General features: G+C 39.6%; 1 protein-coding gene across 4 annotated transcripts in view; it reads right to left on the bottom strand.

The window, feature by feature from the left end:
• TRPM3 (transient receptor potential cation channel, subfamily M, member 3) overlaps positions 1-22,480 on the bottom strand; it is a 276,569-nt gene that overhangs the window by 80,873 nt on the left and 173,216 nt on the right. For all 4 annotated transcript variants that reach the window (XM_010568605.1, XM_010568607.1, XM_010568608.1 and 1 more), the window contains exons 7-8: positions 17,799-17,973; positions 3,228-3,351 (exon numbers count right to left, since the gene is read on the bottom strand). In XM_010568605.1, coding sequence (XP_010566907.1) covers positions 3,228-3,351; positions 17,799-17,973 — 299 coding nt within the window. The remainder of the gene's footprint in view (positions 1-3,227; positions 3,352-17,798; positions 17,974-22,480) is intronic.

Here is a 22,480-nt window from a genome sequence, read left to right as displayed (position 1 = left end):
ATTAAATTGAGAAGTGGAATTTGCTCTGTCTTGCAAACCTAACAGACTTAGATCTTTCCTCTGCTATGGTCTCACCTTATCATCCAGCTTGTGTACTCAGATTTTATTCAACAAATGAACTTACACTTTATCGAATAAATGGAACATTGCACACCATAATAATGATGGTCCCTGGGCATACAATTCACAGACCATTCTTTAAGAGTGAAGTCCAAAATGTCAGAACTTGAAAAATCTGGTGTTCTGTGAGGGGAATAATCTTTGTTATGATTATGCTTTTTCCCTGGCCACCACACTTATGTCAAATTTATAAAAGAAATGCCAGTCTTTTTACACATTCTAAGTAGGTAGAGTAGGAAAAATTATTTAGAAGATAGCTTTTTATTCCTTTCAAGAGATTAACTTGCATTTTATTTTCTCTCTCCACATCTGTGATTCATCTGCATTTATGTACTTTACTAGAAGAGCATCTTCCTGTCTGTTTGCACTTAATTGTTTAGCAGCACACTGTAATATGACAAGCCTCTGTCTACTTTGTTCCCTATGAATTCAGCAGCCACTAAGTCAGACAGTCTGGCACACTAGGCATGAACTTAGGGAAAACAGGCATGATAAATTTGGCTGCTGCTGATTTCTCTGAGACAATCTTTTGCATTTTCCTTCTATTTGTTTCTTTAGGGAGAGGAGAGATCAGACTAATGATGAAGTCAGTTCATCAGCTGTTTTGTCTTATGCACAACTAGATCAGAAGGTCAAGCCTGAGGAAGGACAAGAGGGACAGATATAGAAATATGGAACATCTGGCTTTGTAGAACCAGTGAAGTCACTACTCACTCCTGGGAATGCTTCACACCTCCAAGGTCATTCATCTCCTCTGGTAATGCTATCTTCATCATTATGAGTATCACCTTTCTTTTACATTCATGTACAGGGTTATGAGTCTTAAAGGACACCATTAGCCTAGCAACCACACCTCATACATAAAATCTTTCTAGTTTACCACTGTTAAAATTAACACTCTCAGTACAACTGAGGTACCAAAGAGAAACACTTGTTTTAATGTATTCTCTTTATATATGGTTGGGTTAGTGGTACAAATCCAAATTCAGAACACCTAATTTTGGCAAACTATCTCCTGGCTAATAGCTCTTCACAAGATGTGCAGGTAAAGAATGTCAGTGGTGACAGAGGTTACATGTTTGCAAAGAAACTTGTAACAAATGCACAGTCTTGCTTGGAATAAAAATCTTGATGTGAATACTGCAGACAAAAACTTCACAGTTAACTTTGCAGTAGCAGAGTTTCTTCCAGTCTTGCATTTTTCCAGTCTTGATAATTCAACATCTGCCTCTACTTTCTATTCTTTGTTCCTTCCTACCTTTCTGTCCTCCTGCCTCCCCCTTGCTCCCTCCCTTTTGGTGTCCCTCTCTTTCCCCTCTGTTCCTCATTCCTTTCTTCCATCTTCTATCATTAAGTATGTTTTTTATGTTTGCATGCAGAACACTGCTTCACAAGTAGGTCCTATATGTACATATTCTTACTATTACTATTACTTTATTATTACATTAACAGAAATGGGCATAAAAGAATTAATGCTGTTTCCCTAAGGAGGTTCTCTCTGCTAATCATTGATAAGAAATGTTACAGCAAATTCAACATTAAGGTAGACTGAGACACATATGTACTACACATGTAAAGCAAACTCAAGTGCTGTGGAGGTCATGGTACATCATGACAATCATAAATGAATATGAAAAGTATTTCTGTAGCACGATATATTTCTCTGAGAGTCTTTAATGGAAAGGAGATTTTGGAGGAAAAAAAAATAAAAGAAAGAAAAAAGAACTCTCTATCTTGATGTAGTTCACCTAGGGAAGGCATGACTAGTCTATACCTTATGGGCTGCACCGATCGCTTCTGAATAGCTAAGGGTGTTTAAAGTCTGCTAAACAGTTTGAATTCTGATTGTGGGAGGAAAAAGGCAGCAGGGACTGCTGTATGTCCAGTTCCATCAACAACCTACATTGCAACGGCATAGTGGATCTGCTGCCATGTCTTCCCTGAAAAGTTGTTTTTGGGATCCTCTCTTCTCTGCCATTGTCCAAGGTACATGCCAGGTGATTGTGGTACATGTAAATGAATAGTTATCCATAAGGAAGGCTGACAACTTTTTGATGGATGCATGAACTGCTGGTTACTGAAGAGAACACTGCACTTTTGGCAAGTTAAACCATACAAAGAAATATCTTCCGTTTTGCACAGCTCTGTCCAGAAGGACAGCCTTTTTTTAAACACTTCCTAACCATTTTTCCCCATTCCCCTCCAGTGGTACTAATTACTGTATGCCATATTTTCAACTAAAATGAAAAGGCACTGCAGAGGACGAAGTCACAAAAATCTCAAACAGTTTCAGAAAATGAAAATTCTGTAAAACAACTGAGTCAATCTTTCCTCTTGAGTATTACCCTACAGAAAGTGTTGCAGACTGCTATCAGCCTGGAATTCCAGGAAGCTGCGAGATGAACCAAAAACAAAGCTTAGAAGAAAGATTAAGTTACAAAATGGAAGCATGTCTATTCCGTCAGTTTTTAAGAAATAAAAATCCCTGGAATTGAATCCAGTTTTTTACAATGTGATTTTGCTTCAAAAATGCTTCTGCAAAAGCAGCCTCATGGAGCTCCAAGAAACTGTTGAACGATCTTGTGCTCTTCAATCAAGTATAAGTATCTGTTAAAGGGACAGCATTGCCACTGCAGAATAGAAGCCTTGGGGACAAGCTGTTTTCTTTTCCTGTCACACATCTTCACAATAAAATAATAGTCCTAGTGATCCTTGTGCAACTCTACAGCATCTTTAAAATATGATCCAAGTGACAGATAAACAATTGCACTTCCTTCTGAGGTTTTCTGTAGTTGAATGAGGTGGAATTTTAATCATGATATGCCTGAGGATGACTGAAAAGTAGTAATATCCATACTCTACTAGCTGGATTTTGTCCTGTCAAAGGAAATGTAGAGGAATTTACAAAGGGAACAGATCTGTTGGATTAATCACTTTAAATGAGAAAATACAGATTAAAGCAAACAAAAGTCACCATGATACAATATCCTTTTAGAGTCTGGATCACAGTGATCATATTTGTGAAATCATTCAACAGGGACCTGAAAGACTTGATCAAAACAACGCATTGAGCTCTCTCTTTGCCTCTAATGAAAAAGTGAACATACCAGCTCCTTCTTCTTCATGCACTCCATGAGGATAATGAAGAGGTGCTGTGCCTGCGTTCGGGTGTATGTGAAAGTCTTCTGTATGGTAACCAGCAACTGGTCCCTCAAAGACTCATTGATAAGTCTGAAATTCAAAAAGAAACAATAAAGTAGAAAAACAGACTTGAGGGAACATTGCAACTTCAGCCAAGGGTCAAACAAATGAGCTAGACAACAAATCACTGCAGGTTGTTTTGGACAGGTTTGAAGGACATGAATTGCTGAAACCATCACAGACAAATTGGAAAACACTGTTCTAGAAAAACACATTGATCATGTTGGGGTCCCTCACCTCCAAAGTTTTTATTTCAGTTCCCACATACTGCATGACAGAAGGTCATTCAAACCATCAACTCTGTGGGATTTCCTAACAAAAACAAGAAGTGCATTGGCAGTCTGGATTTGAGGGAGACCCACACTTCTAGGTGAAATGAAGGCCTCTTCCTATCAGTGAGTTAGCAGAATTTAACTCATGGTTCATTTTATGTAACTGGGAGCATTTGTGTTGTCAGTTTTTTTGATTTTAGCTAGAATATCCCAACAGTTTCAACTCACCTTATTGATGCTACACAGGACCAGGCAATAAAACAAACAAACAAATTTCTCTGGTTCTAAGTCCACCTGAAGAAACCATTTTACTTTTGTTCATACTGATCTTCCAGGAGTTTAAATAGTAACCATTTTAATATTCCTCCTCTGTGTTAATGTTAGCACTTGCAAAAAGTGGCCCAACAGCAGAAATAAATAGTAATATTACATGGAATATTAGTACGTGAACCTTACCCCTTGATATCAAAAAGCCTATTCCTCAGGACTGTTCTGGATGAAACATTGCTGTTCTTAATGTCTTACAAAACAGTGGGGTCTAATTTAGAACATGTATCTTTTGATGTATGAAAGCTTCTACACTATAGCAGTTTTCTTACTTAAAAATTGTAACAGTGTTTTAAATTAGCTGAGTCAGAATGTTTTACAGGATAAGTCATTGTTGATCATTTCGGCAATGAAAATCAGAGAATCTTCATGACTCATATTTTATGACAGAAGATAAACGAGATTTAGCCCTGCAGCAACTGCAAAGAATTATCAGAAGCAGCATAGTATCTAAGTCATTGTTAGCTTATGGCAGCTGCTTTGGGAGAACAATGACCAAACCCCTGTGTATTTCACACTATTGTTAAAAGTTGCCCATACTTCTCTGCAGTGAGGAAGCCCAAATGAGACTGCAGGATATTCATTATGCAATTGAATTTCAAATACGATGTAACTATCTAGTCTTTATACCTACAGCAAACATGTCTTTAGAAGAGACAATGAATGGGAATGGGAAAGAAGTATAGAGGTGCATAGGAGAATATAGAAGGCCTGACATATGGAGTGCATATGTTCTCTACTCATTTGACTTTGACTGTAAATATCCCTGTTGTGTAGGACTTCCACTTCACAAAGAAGCTTGTAAGGCATATGTCAATGTGTTTGGATTAAAATGAGTTTACATGGGGTTTTAGACCACACTGTGGATCTCTGTTCTTTCTATGCCTGGCTCCTCCTGTTGTCTTCTACTTTAATACAGATTCCTCTTGAATGGAGAGTCTACCTCTGCACTTCCTCTTTTCATCAAGGAGCAGTATGGCCCCAGATGTGCTTTTTCCTGGGATACTGGAGAGGTGACAACACTGCACTTACTGCTCACTCACTGTGTAAGCACTCCTTCCCTGCATTGTGACCTGCTTCCCTCACAAAAAGGCAACATACGAAGAGTTAAAACCTCCAGCCCTCTTGGTGGGCAGCCATGAGAGCTGACAGCAGAGGATTATAAGAAAAATAACCTGACCTCCTGTATAGAAGCAAGGATGGTGCAAGCAGGTGGGAACATGAAACAAAGTGTCAGAGCACAGGTAAAAATGTAGATTCACTCTATGGTAAAGAGAATCAACTTGGAAAGGCTGACACCCTGAAGAGCACCAACATACTTTGAGTTACAGATTAGTAGGTCATATATGATAGAAATTCTGAAGCCCGTTTTTTTAGGGTCTTTAAAAAAACATCAGCTGGAAATTTGATTTAATCAAGAAGGCTGTTCTTAACAAAATGGTGCCATCACCGTAAATATAAGTGGTTCAGAACTATGCAATTTTCCATCCTTCAAACTAAGAATGAAAAAAGGGGTTAATCACTAAGAACAAGTTTCCTAAAAACATCAGCTGGAGAATCTAAGATTTAAATAAAGCTCTAATTTCCTTTGGAAATGGTACATGAAAGTGAAGTGCATGAAAAAGTACGAAAAGTATATGACGTTTATGAAAAAATACATGGAATTGGACGAATCTGAAATTACAGAACTTCAGAAAATATTTCCAAAGATCCTAGGATGAAAACCATCCTGTTTTCTCATCATAGTTTAATTTTCCTTAAAAAACCTGCAGTATCCAAACCTGAAATTTCATTTCAGAAATTGGGTCTCTCTCAGGCTAACACACAGAGAAAGCATAAGAAATTTGCTTTTGTAAGCATTGAGTGAAAGCAGAGTTAAGTCCCGAGGCTTTGTAAGCAGCCACCACTTTCCTTTCCTGAATTAAAGTTATCAGAAACCATATCATATCATAAGTTCAAACAGCATGTAAAGCACACTCCATGTGAAAGATATGGAGGGTTTTTTTTTGGTTTTTTTTTTTTTTAAGTATCAAGAAGTGGTTCCCTAACTACAGGAGTATACATCTGTTGAAGCACCACTGTTCAGAAACTTCCTGTTGTCATCATTTGATTTATGCAGTTTTCTAGTCTAAGTACTTTTTTTTTAACATCTCATTGGTCTGCAATTCTACAGCAAGCCTGTTCAATGTCTTTGTGAGATGAAAAACTTGAAGTGATTGTAATCAGAAATAGAAACAGTAATAGCAAGCTCCCTCCCTTCATAAAGTAATCATAGCTGAGTTAAGCTTTGTGTGAACTGAAATCAGTCCTATCAAGACATAGAGATTTACTCTTTAGGAATCTATAAATGTTAGAAGGTATCAGATCAAAGTTCCCAATTGTGTAACCCAGCTGGGACAAATACAGACTGTGCCAGGCAATTAAAGGCTAAATCTATGATGCATACCCCAAATCCAATGCATGTAAAACAAGTAACTTCACAGACTATTGTGAGCAAAATAACTGGGACTTGCAGGTGGAATGATGATTTATCCACTATGCAAAGACAAATGCATTTGTTACACATACAACTTTAGCACACATTTTTTGAAATCACAGATTCCTAATTTTAGATTTTGGCGAAAAGAGATGGCTCCTTGAGTCTTGTGATTAGAGTTGTAACCTAGAACACAGGAGATTCTCGGCCACTAACTTGGGAACAGTATATTCAGCAGCCTCTGTCATGAATCATGAACCTCATATGAATGAACCTCCATAGGCATAAAACTGCCCACTTTACCAGACTGAAACTTTGTGATTATGACTTCCTTCAAAGGCAGCATACTCCCACCCTATGAAAACTGAATAGTGCCAGATGAAGATAGTATTTTTATCATCTTTCTGCTAGGCTTCAGTTTAGAAAATATTTTGCAACATACCAATAAAGTCCTGTTTGGGGCATTTTGATAGCATGATTCCCTGACTTCCACTTAATTTGCCATGGAAGCAATACAGCAGGTAACTCGCTCCTGCCTAAACGAAATGTCTTACAAAATGACAATTTAACAAAATGGCAATTCCTCACATAGTTCAAATCTGTTCTTTCATTCCCTAAATGAGATAAGCTTGTTTTCCTACTAGTCCAGGTATCCAACTTTTTTTTCCTCCAGAGGAGCTGGATTGCTGATGGAATTTAGATACCTACTGTCCAAAATCTGGCATCTAAAGTAGAACTATATACATTTAGTTTCAGAAAACAAATCTGCTCATAGTTGTTGCTAAGAGTAATTTTTTTTTTTTTAAGAAGATGCCAACATTAGTTTTGATGCATCAGATTATCAGAACTGACCTGTATGGCCTTACCATGGGAAAAAGGGAGAAAGATGTCTTGTATCCATCAGGAAAGGGCACTTAAAAACACTGAATTGACAAAGTAAATAAAGTGACATTCTATTTCTGTCCAAGATATGCTGGAAGATTAAACAGCAAAGCAGAACTCTTTTCATTGCTTTGGCCAATGCAGAAGAGAAAGATTACAGCGGTTGGCACCCTTCCTCCTCAGAAAGAAATTCTTTTTTGAAGTCATGCCTAATATGTGAGGAGATAATAGACATTCCACTTAATAACATTACAGACTTTCAAACTCATGGTCTATGATTTTGTAGTGAACATTGGAGAGTATTTGAAAGAACTGGCCCATAGCCAGTTCCCTAAATTATTTCATCTTTTTTTCTCCAGAGATTTTTAGTACTGGTGTTGTACGATGTACTAGAGATTTACAAATATTATGCTCTAACCCAATTTCAAAATGCAGATTCAATATAGATTTTTTTAAACATAAAAATGCTTTGAAATTCTCTAAATGAAACACTCCAATGAACTGCACATAATCTATTTCTAACTTTTAATTTGTGAATTCTTTTTTTTAAAAATTATTCTTTTTATTCAGGATGAAGAAAATATAACCATAAAATACCAGTGTGATGTGAAAACTATTCCTTGCCCTCCTTTATGGGAAGCTTAGGGGATTTTATGTTTTAATTATGATTTGCACTTGAGACAATCACACCATATGTAAGAAACATGACCACAGGCTCTGCTGGTATTTTCTTCTGTTGGAATTACAAATAAGACACAGTTGTGCAACTCGGTGGGACTGACTGAATTTCTTGTACTTTTAAAATCCACACATTTTGCATAGAATTGTTATGAGAAAAGAAAGAAAATAAATGTAATTATTCCTTTGTTCTATTCGAACAGGGGTGATTTCTGGGTGCTTTTATGAGAAATCAGCTTTACTTGCAGCTCTTCACTGGTGGTTGTTCTTCTACACCTTTTTTCCCTGACTATGTTTATTAAATGGTTGTCCCGTCACCAAAAGAAATATGATTGTATTTCAACAAAGAAATGACCTTCTATCCAGCTTTTGATTTCCAAAGTACGTTGTTACAAGAGAAAAGTAATGATGTCAAAAGATGCAATCTGAAAACAATCTTACAAAATAATTCAGATGTGATAGTACCCATGATCAAAAGACCCACATCATACCTACATTATGATCCCTTTTGCTCAAAGTGAAAAATCCCTATACTTTCCCTATTAGAAAAAAAGCAATTTAAGTAATATACTTCAGTTATGAAGCCTAAAATCTATGCCATAGTGGATGCAGAGACAGATCAATCCGAAGGCAATCTTTAATGATTCATATATGAGGATGGTCATTTAAAGCACAAAGAATGTTTTATGTTTCCTTGTGAACACAAGACAAGAAGTAAATTTTTATGGCATTGAATTGAATTCCTTAAGGGTCTCATGCTTGCAGGAGTAGAACTGATGGAGTAGTTAATATGCTATAATAAACTCAGCTTGGGGACTGCATTCAAATATTGCAAGTAATTTCCCATTCTGTAAGGAAATATTTGTCTAAAAAGTGACATAGTTTTAACCTAGTGTTTCATTTTTCTCATTTTAAATTCAGCATTTAATTAAAAAAAATCTCTGAGGATTAAAAACTACTGAATGATCCTATAAATAGTTGCACTTTACAGTTGTTTTACTTCCAGTTTGTGCTTTTATGCAAGACAATGAAATGAGAAGGCATCCTTGATTATACAGTCAAAAATACTCTGGCTTTATGTGGAGGGGAGTTATTAACAACTAGGATATTCACTTAGGGCTTAGTAGGGACTAGATTTGGGTGTTTATGATCGATCTCATATTCTTACCCCTTAATGCTGTTCAACACATTTTCAACTTTTAAAGTAAATGAGCAATTAAGTGTTTCAGAGCCTGGAGAACCTGACCTTTAAATTAGGGCCAACAGTGATGCACAGCCAAATAATTCTTCCAATTTACCACATGGGGAAGGTTATATTTAAACTGCCTTCTCATTTAGGTTATCCTGTGTACATAGCCTGTTTGTCATTAAGACATAAAAGGTACCGGGAACTTACTCAGCTTACTACTGAGAATTTATTTGCTTGTAGTGAAAGGTAGGCACCTTGTACATTCTTAGCACTCTGTTCAAAACTTTTCAGACCAAGGTAATATGTAGTCCCTGATATTAAAGTTATGGCAAACTTAAAAAAAAACTACCTGCATTAATCCTGCATATCTGATACTCATAACGCTGAAACCTCAGCTCAGTGGGAAGCTGCACATCTGCCTTGCCTTCCCCCTGGAACTTCAATGAGACAGTTGAGATACTGAGGCCTCAAAAATGATTTACCTCCAATGACATCTTTACTTCAAGGTATGCTTCACCATTCCTTCTGACCTTCCCCATCCAACCGGGCCTTGAACACTTCCAGGGATGGAGCATCCACAACCTCTGTGGGCAGCCTGTCCCTGTGCCTCACCACCCTCACAGTGAATAACTTCTTCCTTACACCTAATATAAACCTGCCCTCTTTCAGTTTAAAGCCATTACTCCTTGTCCTATCACTACAGACCCTTGTAAGAAGTCCCTCTCCAGCTTTCTTGTAGGCCTCCTTTAGGTATTGGAAAGTTGCTATAAGGTCTACTTGGTGCCTTCTCTTCTGCAGGCTGAATAACCCCAACTGTCTCAGCCTGTCCTCATAGGAGAGGTGCTCCAGCCCTCTGATCATCTTCATGACCCTCCTCTGGACTTGCTCCAACAGGTCCATGTCCTTCTTATGCTGGGGGTCCCAGAGCTGAATGCAGTATTCCAGTGGGGTCTCAGAAGAGCAGAGCAGAGGGGCAGAATCTCCTCTCTCAACGTGCTGGCCATGCTTCTTTTGATGCAGCACAGGATACGGTTGGCTTTCTGGGCTGCAAGCGCACATTGCTGGATCACGTTGAGCTTCTCAACAACCAACACCCCCAAGTCCTTCTCCTCAGGGCTGCTCTCAATCCATTCTCCGCCCAGTCTGTGTTTGTGCTTGGGATTGCCCTGACCCATGTGCAGGACCTTGCACTTCGCCTTGTTGAACTTCATGAGGTTCTCACAGGCCCACCTCTCAAGCCTGTCAAGGTCCCTCTGGATGGCATCCCTTCTCTCCAGTGTGTCAACCGCACCACACAGCTTGGTGTCGTTGGCAAACTTGCTGAGGGTGCACTCAATCCCACTGTCCATGTCATCAACAAAGATGTTAAACAGTGCTGGTCCCAATACTGGCCCCTGAGGAATGACACTTGTCACTGGTTTCCACTTGAACATCGAGCTGTTGAGCACAACTCTTTGAGTGTGGACCATCTGGCCAATTCCTTATCCACTGAGTGGTTCATCTGTAAAATCCATGTCTCTCCAGTTTAGAGACAAGGATGTCATGTGGGACAGTGTCAAATGCTTTGCACAAGTCCAGGTATGGACTTTCCTTTCATGAGGAAAGCCTATAATCAGGCCTTAAAATAAGGAAGATTCAAGCTTCTTGTCTCTTGTCTTTTCAAGGATGCACATACATTGACATTGCAAAGGGGTACTGCACCTTGATTAATATAAAAAAATCATTCCTTTTTCTACTATGTGAAATCAATTAGGAAGAATAAATAATGATGAGGGAAGGCAGGCACATCACAATTCTGTGAAACCCAATACAAAAGGACCTGTTGGGCAGATATGCAATTGTCCAACATTCTTAAGGTTGTCTCTGAGAGGATGGATTGGCACCACACTGATCGAAACGCAAGCAGAGAGCTATATTTTATCCTCATTCACCTCCAAATATAGTTCTTTTCCCCCTGGAAACAAACTTCCAAATAAACTTAAAAAATCACATCAGTGCTTAGTACACACATCCACACATCCTTATATGTAGAAAATGAATCCATATCGGTCTGCAATGAGTGAGAATTTAAGACACTGAAGAAACAGCTTGATAATACCAACATGCAAGTGCTGAGTCTGTTGCTGCCATGAATGATGTGAATGATGTGGTTTTTGAATTATTTAGATCAGATATCCAGTGCATAGCAGTTGGAAGATATGCTGTGTCTTGGCGAAGACCCTGATTCACAGCCAGCAGCCAGAATTAAAATAGGTTTTTAACTTTATAGTCTGATTGCACAGTGGACTACAGAATTAAATTCTGCATGCAATTTGGATGTGCTACATTGATTTAAAATCTAATAGACACAGTTTTGTATAACCTACTTAGATTCCATCCAGAAGAAAAAGCTAGTAGCTGAACTGTTAATGTGCCAATTGTTCAGTATTCTCCTCATATTGCTAAGTACTATTCAAAAGTAGGTTACAGAGGGTGAAAAGTACCCAATTTTTATCTGAAGTCTAATGTATTTGGCTAACATATTTTTATGAATATAAATAATATTGTTGTTTCACTTGTGGTATTCTTAAAAATATCATTGCATTTTAGACTGATGTTTTCTGAAGTAGGGTGAACAAACTGAAATTCCCACTAGCTAGCTTTACAAATTTCACAGTTTGTGCATTCTATTTAGTGCAAGGTGAACAGGAAAAAAAAAATCCGGAAAAAAAAATTATGCTATTCGATAATATTGCAGGCACCACCTGGAATGGCACCACCACAGAAAGAAGACCCGTAGTAAGGGAGAGTAATAGATTTCACAAAGCCACACTTGAGAGTTGCAGGCAAGAAATGACTTGCTTGTTCTGCCTCTAGTGATTCTATCACTTGCCTTTCTTACATGCAGGAGTTTGTGATGATGAAATAGAATCATGGAATCATAGAATGGTTTGGGTTGGAAAGGAGCTTTAAAGATCATCTAGTCCAACCCCTTGCTGTGGGCAGGGACATCTTTCACAAGGTCAGGTTGCTCAAAATCCTGTCCAACTTGGCATTGAACACTTCTAGGGATGGGGCATCCACAGCTTCTCTGGACAACCTGTTCCAGTGTCTTACCACCCTTATCATGAAGAATTTCTTCCTTACACCCAACCAAAGCTGCCCTCTTTCAATTTAAAACCATTGCCCCTTGTCCTGTCACTACAGGCCCTTGTAAAAAGTCTCTCTTTATCTTTCTTATAAGCCCCCTTTATATATTGAAATAAATTGCATTCGTTCTCTTCTGCTGTATTCTTTTTCATTATGTCATCAGAACACAGACAAAATAGATGGAAACTGTATAGGTACATAGCAAACAAAGGGATAAACTATGTTTGAGTATGGTTATGTTAAATGTGTTAACAGTGAGATCACCAAAACCAGAGAAACAACTTCTCAAAGATTCAGATGAAACCTGGCACATTCAGATCTATCCCAGATACAGCACTGGACTATGTATGAACCTGACTATAAACTGGATTTAAGTATTAGTGGAAAACTATCTTATCCCCAGTAGGAGTTTTAGGTTGAGTAAGTTCATGATTACACTTATTTAAAAAAAACATAATAGTGCTTGTTCTAGAGCTCCGTGTTGATAGATTTATGTTTTATCTTCACATATTCTAACACACACAAAAGAGTCCCTTCCCAGTGAATCCTGATTGGGAGATTACTGCAGCTACTTAGACAAAAAGCATGAAATAGCTCTTAGTTATAAGACTCTGAGGGGATTTTGGTTCCACTTTTATGTTTTGTTCTCAAATTATTAAATCCTCCCTTATTTGTTGTTTCCTACTCTGAGCAGCAGACTATGGGTTCTGCTTGGGAGCTTCTGTGGACAAGGTCCACGATCATTGAGAACACCTGGAAACCTTCTGAGGGTGCCTGAGGATGAGGTAAGGGCAGCCAGGTTACGGGCCTGAGAAAGCTCCAGCATTTTCTAAGGAGCATGATGAACAGCCCTTGACCCAGGGTGTCTGTAACCTTATTTGCAACCGACCCCTTATTAGGGAGGGTCAAGCACCCATTAGCGGGTGCATGAGAGAGGCCTATACAAGAACCAGGCCAAGAGTACAGCCAACAGATGCAGCAGCTTGTGCAAGAGGGTGTAAAGAAGGTGGCCTCAGCTGAATTTTTTCCAGTGTAAAAAGTCTTGGGTATGGTGGTGACATGCCATAGGGTAATTTTTGTGGCAGGTGCTGGAGTAGCTGCTCCTGCCAGAGCAGAAGCTTGGATGCAGATGGAGCTCTGGGTGGTGGATGCAGTTCTCCAAGTCCCAAGCTGAAGGGTTTATCTTTGATGCCAAGAGATATGGCCTTCTTTCCTGTAGGTCTGCTGTCTTGGAGGAGCTATGCCACCAAACATAGGAGTTATGGAACGAAGTGAGCAGGTTACACAGCATCAGAGAAGATGGAAAGGAGATAGACAGGATCTTCTCTGAGATGCAACAGCTTGAAGAACCCTGGACCCCAACTGCAATAGAGCTGCAGGCAGTGTACACACCTAGTATTTAGGTAAGTGTAACCTCTGGAGAAGGCAAAGGACGAAAGCTGGTGACTGCTGACACCAAGAGTAAGGCTCCTGCCCCACCTAACAGCTTACAACTACAAAATAGATTTACTGCTCTCCATGTTGAAGAGAAGCCACATGTGCCTTCAAGGAAAGGATCTACATCACCTGACCCTAACCCATGCAAGACCACCAGGAAGAAGCAGTGAGTGATTATAATGGGCAACCCCTTGAAGCAAGGGGCAGAAACATTCACCTCTTGACCTGACCTATCAACTAGAGAGGTTTGCTGCCTGCTGGGGCCCAGAACCAGGATGTTGTGGAGGGACTGCCAAAGCTTGTCTGACCATCTGACTACTACTGCCTGCTGTTCTTTCACATGGTTACCAGTGATACTGTGAAGGGAAACCTGGAGAGTATCAAAAGTGACTACAGAGCTCTGGGAGCAGAAGTCATGGGCATGGGAGCCCAGGCGGTGTTCTCACCTCAATCTTGCTATTCAGAGGAAAGGGTGTGGGGAGAAGGACACTGATAATACAGGTCAGTAGCTGGCTGAAGAGCTGGTGTTGGTGACAGCATTCTATGGATATGGGACCATGTTTGCAGATCACTGTCTGCTTGTGAGAGATGGGATCAACCTCGCTAAGCAGGGCAAAATTACCTTTGCTGAAATGGCTGACCTGGTAAGAAAGCCTTTAAAATAGGAATGCTGGGGGAGGGAGGGAGAGTCACCAGCAGCCCTGTGAGAGCGTGATACACAAAGCTGATGAGCAAAGAGCCGGGAGTGACATGATGGGAAGGGATCACAAAATCAACAAAAAGGGGCTTAAGCGGTTTCACCTCCACCATTTTTATGTAAGCAAGAAAGTGTTTACAGGGCACCGTTATGGAGAAATCCCAAAAGCCCTTTCTGGGAAATCAGTATGGTGGGGTGCCTCTCTAAAGTGCCTGTATACTAATGTGCACAGTATGGGAAATAAACATAATGAGTTAGATCTGTGTGCAGTTGTAGGGCTACGATCTTGTTGAGATCACAGAAACATGGTGGGTGGCTCCCATGACTGGAGGTGTTGCAATAGTGGGATACAAGCTCTTAGGAAAGACAGGCTGGGAAGATGAGGAGTTGGAGTTGCCCTTTGTGTGAGAACAGCTGGAGTGCATGGAGCTCTGCCTGGGGATGGATGATAAGCCAACTGAGAGTTTATGAGTTAGGCTTAAAGAGAAGACAGGTAAGGGTGACTTTGTACTAGGTGTCTGCTGTAGGCTGCATGACCAGGAAGAACAAGTGGATGAGGCCCTCTACAGACAGCTAGGAGCGGCCTCATGTTCACAGGCCCTCATCCTTATGGAGAATCAACACCACTGATGTATCTGCTGGAGGGACAACACAGCAGGGTATAAGCAGTCCTGGAGGTTCCTGGAGTGCATTGACAAGAACTTCCTGACCCAAGTGACAGAGCAGCCAATGAGAGGTGCTCTGCTGGACCTCATATGCACCAACAAAGAGGGACTCAATGGGGATGTGAACGTCAAAGGCAGCCTCGGCTGCAGTGACCATGAGATGGTGGAGTTCAGGATTCTGAGAGGAGGGAGAAGGCAAAAAGCAAGATCACAGCCCTGAACTCCAGGAGAGCAGACTTTAGCTTCTTTGGGGATCTGCTTGGTGCTTGGATGAGGCCTACAGGGTAAGACCCAGAGGGAAGAGGGGCCCAAGAAAGCTGGTCAATATTCAAGTATCACCTCCTCTGAGGCTCAACAAAAGGGGCAGAGGACCCGGTGACATAGGACATGGAAAAGGCCAAAGAACTGAGTGCCTTCTTCAATTCCAGGCCCCACAGACCAGGGGGGACATTCTGGAGGAAGGAAGTCATACCCTTGGTGGAAGAGGATCAGGTCAAGGAATACTGAAACAAACCAGACATACATAAGTCCACGGGCCCTGATGGGATGGACTCACAAATGTTGAGGGAGCTGGGTGATATCATTGCCAGGCCACCCCATAATTTTTAAACAATCATGACAATTGGAAGAACTGCATGAGGACTAGAGAAAAACAGTGGTCACAGGATCTTCAAGAAGAGCGAGAAGGAGGACCCAGGGAACTGCAGGCTGGTCAGCCACCCCTTGATCCCTGGGGAGGTGATGGAGCAGCTAATCCAGGAAATGATATCCAGGCACATGAAGATGATCAGGAGTCATCATCGTGGATTCACCAAGGAAAAGTCATCCTTGATAAACTGATGAAATAACAGGTTTGGTAGATGAGGAGCAAGCAGTGGATATTTTCTAGGTAGACTTCAGTGAGGCCTTTGACACTGTCTCCCATAAGATCCTCACAGAAAGTGTTGAAGTATGGGCTGGAGGAGCAGACAGTGAGGTGAATTGAAAACTGGATGAATGGCTGGACCCAGAGGGTTGTGATTAGTGGTGTGAAGTCTAGTTGGAGGCCAGCAACTAGTGTATTCCAGGGACCAATCCTGGATCCAATCCTGCTCAACATCCTCATTAATGATCTGGAAGATGGGGCTGAGTGTACCCTCTGCAAGTTTGCTGATGATATAAAACTGGGAGGAGTGGCTGATATGCCAGAGGGTTGTGCTGCCCTCTGGCAGATGGACCTTGACAGGCTGGAGAAATGGGCTGACAGGAACTTTGTGAAGTTCAACAAGGGGAAATGCAAAGTCCTGCACCTGGGGAGGAACAACCCCATGTATCAGTACATGCTAAGGGCTTCCCAGCAGGAAGGATGCTTGGCAGAAAAGGACCTGGGGTCCTGGTGGACACCAGGTTGAACATGAGCCAGCAATGTGCCACTGCAACAACAAAGACTAATGCTATCCTGGGCTGCATTAGGAATAGCGCTGCCAGCAGGTTGAGGCAGGTGATCCTTCTCTCCTCAGCACTGGGGAGGTCACACCTGGAGTCCTGTGTCCAGTTCTGGGTTCCCCAGTACAAAAGAGACATGGACATACTGGAGAGCATTCAGGGATGGGCCACTAAGATGTTGAAGGGACTGGATCACCTCATGTATGAGGAAAGGCTGAGGGAGCTGGGACTGTTCAGCCTGGAGCAGAGAAGTCTCAGAGAGGTTCTCATCAATGTATATAAATATCTGAAGGAAGGGTGTAAAGAAGATGGGGCCAGACTCTCTTCAGTGGTGTCCAATGGCAGGGCTAGAGGCAGTGGGCACAAGCTGAAACACAGAAGGTTCCCTCTGAACATCAGGAAATACTTTTTTACTGCGTAGGTAACTGAGCACTGGTAAAGTTTGCCCAGAGAGCTTGTAGAGTTTCCATCCTTGGAGATATTAAAAAGCCATCTGGATGTGATCCTGGGCAATTGGCTGTAGGTGGCCCTGCTTGAACAGGGGTGTTGGACCAGATGATTTCTAGCAGTCCCTTCCAATCTCAACTGCTCTGTGATTCTATGGTTGTTTACATATCTTTGGGGGTAAAGAAGAACAAAGAACATTAAAGATTTGGGCATTCAGTAATAATAAGTGCTTTGGAACTTGCAAAGCATGCTTACAGCCTGAATCAACAAAACCACACTTGAATGTTCTATAATAAAAGTTAAATACTATCCTTGCCTCACCCTGAGTCTGCAGAGAAAGGTGGGACAGTGCAAACAGATCAGTGCACCAGCAGTCATGTGTGAATATAGGTGTGCAGAATCATGCCCAATAGGAAAGGTGAATACAAACAAGCTTATATGAACATATGGGGCTAAATGAAACCTGAAGACAGCAGTACACTATATTATAAAAACATAGCATACCTAAGCCAGTGAAAATAATTCCCCATGCCCTTTGACTGAATCCCTTGACCTGCAACTGCAAGATATCATACATTGTACTTGTCAAGTTATTAACATGTCATGGCAAGTAACCATATGATACAGTTTCTACACCACTGTTTTATTCTGTAGACTTTCCTTAGTGTTGCTTTAACTCTTCCCTTTTTTGTGTTCTGGATGTCTTCAATATTTCACCTGTATCGATGATGGAAACAGCCATGTGAGGAAGGTATTACTTTTGCAGTGTATTGCTAATAATTTCCTGGTCTCTCTCTTACCACCAAATTGAACCTGTGGATGGAGAAAGAACACACACTAGGAAATGACTTACCCTCCTTCTTCAGAGTATTTGTGACCAAAGGCAAGGATGTCAGATGCCCGGCCACTGCCATCACATATCACAACAGGAACAGGAGGAGTGTCTCGCAGGTACTCCAGAACAATGGAGATAACATTTGGACCTCCTTCCACAATGAGGGCCACCACTGGAACCCCTTGACCAATTCCTGGAGTAAAAGGAAGAAACAAACAAAAAAACCCAAACAAAAAAGAAAAGGAACAAAAAATTGCAAAGCCAGCAAAGGAAACAAAACGTAACAGAAGACAGAAAAAAAAAATCAGACTGAAATTACTGCATTGTGACTGTACAGTGTTATGTTAGAGAAAATGGCATTTGGAAAATAATAGATTTTAAGGACAGAAGGGACACATGTAGTCATCTTGTTGGTTCCACTGCATAAACCAGGATTTTCTAGAATTGTCTTCTGTTTTAAATACAATAATTATGGTTGAAACAGACCATGAATTTTTTAAAAGATAAAATCTTGGTTTGAAAGCATGGAGAAGCTACCACAATTCTTCCTAACATGTTCAGAGACATGACTTTGTAGCTTGCTTGTAATCTAGATTTTGCATAGTGTCAGTTTTCAGTCATTGGGTCTTCCAGTAGCTTTGCTTGCTGTTTTAATATCCCCCTTTTGATATTTTTGTTGCTGTATTAAATGCATTTTAAGGTTGCCTCTGGATAGCCCTTTAACCTTCTCTTTGATAAACCAAACATATTCTCTTACGAGTCAATGCAATACTTGTTTTCCAATTCTAGTCAGTCTCACAGTTTTTCCCTGAATTATCTCCAAATTTTGCAGCATATTCCTTGATTTGCAGACCTCACACTGGGGACATTTGTCCAGAGCAAGCTGAACTAGTACTGAACCAGAGGAGGGACATCTTCATTTTCAATACTTGTGGTATAAGTAGATGGGACCCCTCTGAAAAAGTTGTAGCACAGACTTTGCCAGTAAAGTCTTATGGATTTAGAGAAAGGCAACCTGACACCAGGCTGGTGTTAACATGACTGAAAAAGGTTTTATGGTTGTCACTTCTTGACCAGTTGAGACTGGGACATTCAAAAGGACTCAGGCAGTAGAACTAGTTGAATATTTTCTATTAGCATTATTTTGTCAAAAGAAAAAAAAAATTCCTTTTAAACTAGCTTTTCCTAAGAAAAACTATATGCATTCTGTACAAAATATTGATGTTTCACTGAAAAAATAAAAAGAGTGCCCCAAACTGTTAATATCTGGGTTGGGAAAAGTTGCATGAGGCCAGGCAACAACAAGTTTTGACATGACTGCCTCAGGTTTCTATTCAGAGGGTGTTTAGTCCACAGAACCAAAGGTAAGCCTATGAGACTGGAACAATAGATCTGGTTAGACCCTCTAGAAACATTCACAAATCAAATGAATTTTGATAGTCACAAAAATTTTTAAGGATTTGAATTACTGTCAAAAAATGAGTGAACTGTTCTTTAAAAAAGAAAAAACCCCAGCTTTTATATACAACAGCAAAATATTGTAAGCACCGCCTGAACCACTTCACAAGCAAACATTGTATTTCCTGGAGAGACTTTCAGCATGCTTTGTTATGGCTGTATCTACTGTCAGTTTGTGGCTCTTTTAATACATAACTTAAGTAAAGTGCATGGTATTTATTTATGTTAAGAAAACTATAAGCAGAGTTATAAAATTCAGGCTAATGAAAGAGAGTAAGAAGGGTAGAATATGACAAGGTGATGAACAAGATGATTTTCACAGAGCTCACTCATTAAATTTTTTATTAATATTAAGGACTTCCCTAAATTGCTGCTCTACCTAATCATTAAGTTCTTTTGGTGGTTAAGTTCTTTTTCAAAGGTCTTAGTGGAAAAGCAGTTTTGGGGAACAGAGTTAAATGAGAAAGGAAAATTAAGAACTTTGCTTAAGAAGAGTGCATTATAAGTCTGATGGGTAACCTGTCCCACATGCACTTCCATTAATTTTAAGGGATTTAAGCTAAAGATGAATTTTGTTTGGCAAATTTGCATTGTTTACCTACATTCATTTTAATCATGCTTAAAATTGCATCCCTTAAAAGTCCATTCTAGATATTAGCAATAAAATCCCATTTTTTTCTGAGAAACTTATAAATAATATGATTTTATTCCTATATCAATACATGTAATATGATACAACTGGTTGCAGTCGAGCATGCAGCAGAGAACCTCACGTCACAAGTCTGCCCAGGTTTTCCTTTGTGACTAGGTGACAAAAGAAATGTTGTTTATAGTTATGTCTAGTACAAGAGTATTTTTTTTTTTTGGTAATACAATTGCTATCAGAAGATGAATAAAAATGAAATTCTTGGTGCAGAATATTTTTCTTTCGGATACTTCCCAACATAATCACATGGTGGCTGAGACTCTTATCAGTTAAAATTTTAATGCAGAATTGGAAGGAGATATTTTATCACTTAGTTTCTATGATCTGGCTAACTTAATGTTATCAAGTTTTTTGAACTTTCTATCAGTACTTGCTTCTTGTTGTGTAGCTTTTCTTTATACTACACTGTATAGCCAATACTTCTCGCATTTTTAGTTCTGCTGTGGTAGTTGAATAAAGATTTCCCTTCACCATTTTTGTTTCAGTCCTCCTTGCTCAAAAGACTGATCACAGAGCGGATCTAACATGAACTCTGACTAGGAAGCCCACAGCTGGCTGAAATCTTATATCAGCATTCCTCTTTGGCAGTGTAGTATTCTCCCCAGGAAACTGACTGGTAGGGCCCATTTTATTTAATTACGGACAAAAAAACCCCCAGTGGTGTGTTTAAAAGCCTGATGGCTGATGGTGGTCTTTTGTAAAGTATTTGCTATAATGCCATATATGAAATTGTTAGCAAAGGTGAATATAAGTGCACAGATTTGAAAGTTTATAATTAAATAATGGGTAGAGTTGTATGCGGAACTATAGTACTAATGGAGTTCCTTGAAGAACTTACCCTGATCCTATCATTATTATTAATGACTGCAAAACAAGAAATAGAGCTGGTACTGACATCTGCTAATAAAATAATATTAAGAAGTGTTCTGAGTAATGAGTCAAATTGGGTCTGGATGACATTAAGGACTGAGTAACAGAAATGGAGAAAGTTCACACTGCAAGATGCAAAGTCATTTACTTGGTGATTAATAAATTCTGCTGTAAACTGGGAACTTATTAGGAGGAAATACTAGAAAAAAGGAAAGTGTGATCCAGCTGATCACAGGACAACTGAGTCTTTGGTGTAGAAAGGCTATGAAGAAGGCAGGTATGACCCTGGAATACACACAGCAATGCATTTTCAGTAGGAAATATGGGCACATCTGTGCCATTGTGTAAACCACTCATGAAATTCCATAGCTACTGTCTGCAGCTATGGTCACACATGTTCAAAAAGAACAAACTGGAACAAATGGAGGAAAAAGCCAAAAGGAGTATATGGGGAATCAAGACCCCATCTTATGAGACAAGATTTGATGAGTTTGTCTCATCTTCCTTAGCAAATGGAAGGGAGAAAGACAGTATGTCTGAATATCCCCATGACATACAGCACATTGGCCATCAGTAGTTTTAGATGGAGTTCAGAAGATTTCTGGCTATCAGAAGAGTGAAGTCTTCACAGCCTTCTAGTAAGACTAAAAGGGAAAAACTTTCTGAGTTTGGAGTGATGCTCAATAATCATTATAGATGCAGCCACTTTATGTATGTCAAACTGTTCCTAAAGCAGGTTCCTTCAGTCTACTGGAAGTTTTTTCAGTCTCGGTGTATTCTGCTGGATATTGATCAGCTATGTAATTCTAATAATACAAACAATGATGGTTAGTCTATACAGCTGATCTATTTTTGCCTTTTTGGGCCAATGAATTGGCCATTTGAAAGCATTTCTAAAATTCCTCTTGCATTATTTTCTTTTGCTTTTTTTTTTTTTTTAATTTTTTTTAAACTGCTATAGTCACACCAGTTGCATGGCATATAACAGTTCTCTGCAAGTGTTCCTGTTGTGTTTCACTGTTGTTAATCAGATGGCATTTCTTCTCTTCCCTGATCCTGTGGAAACACATCCAGCATGAAAACAATCCTCTAATTTGAGGCTAGTAAAACAAAACAACTTCTTTCCAAATCCACTCTTCAATGAAACTTTGTAGCCTTGAGTTTTTAAAAAAAAAAGCTCCTGTGAACCTTAATTTATCATATATGATTAAGTTCCAGACTGAAATGCAACTCTTCCCATTATTCTGGTAGATTTTCTTGTGAAGCAGAAAAGATTTAAAACACAAACTTGATTTCTACATCTCATTTTCCTTTCGGAAATCCTCCCTGAGTTTCAGCAATTAGAGTTTTTTTCTTTGTAATTTTCATTGTTCTCCATAAATAATTTTGGTTTGGAAAAATATATTGTTTCTTTAGTTTGGAGGGAAAATTGGAAAGTACACTTCTAGAATTAGATATAATATTTTAAAATCAGTTAATAATACTTTGTTGATACTTCTTCAGGATATAACCACTTCTGGCTTTAAAGACAGCTCTCTAGACTACCGTTATCTGAATCCTAATGTTATGAGCTTTTCCAGATTTGTGATTATTAATTTATGAGCAATGATGGTATCCACAGTGTGTGAAAGGAAGCCCATAGACATGGGAAAAAAAAGTCATGTCT

Source organism: Haliaeetus leucocephalus, unplaced genomic scaffold (assembly GCF_000737465.1).
Source record: "Haliaeetus leucocephalus isolate CR32 unplaced genomic scaffold, Haliaeetus_leucocephalus-4.0 Scaffold251, whole genome shotgun sequence".
NCBI lineage: Eukaryota > Metazoa > Chordata > Aves > Accipitriformes > Accipitridae > Haliaeetus > Haliaeetus leucocephalus.
Note: the sequence above shows the minus strand (reverse complement) of the source record. Positions and strands in the feature narration are given on the sequence as shown.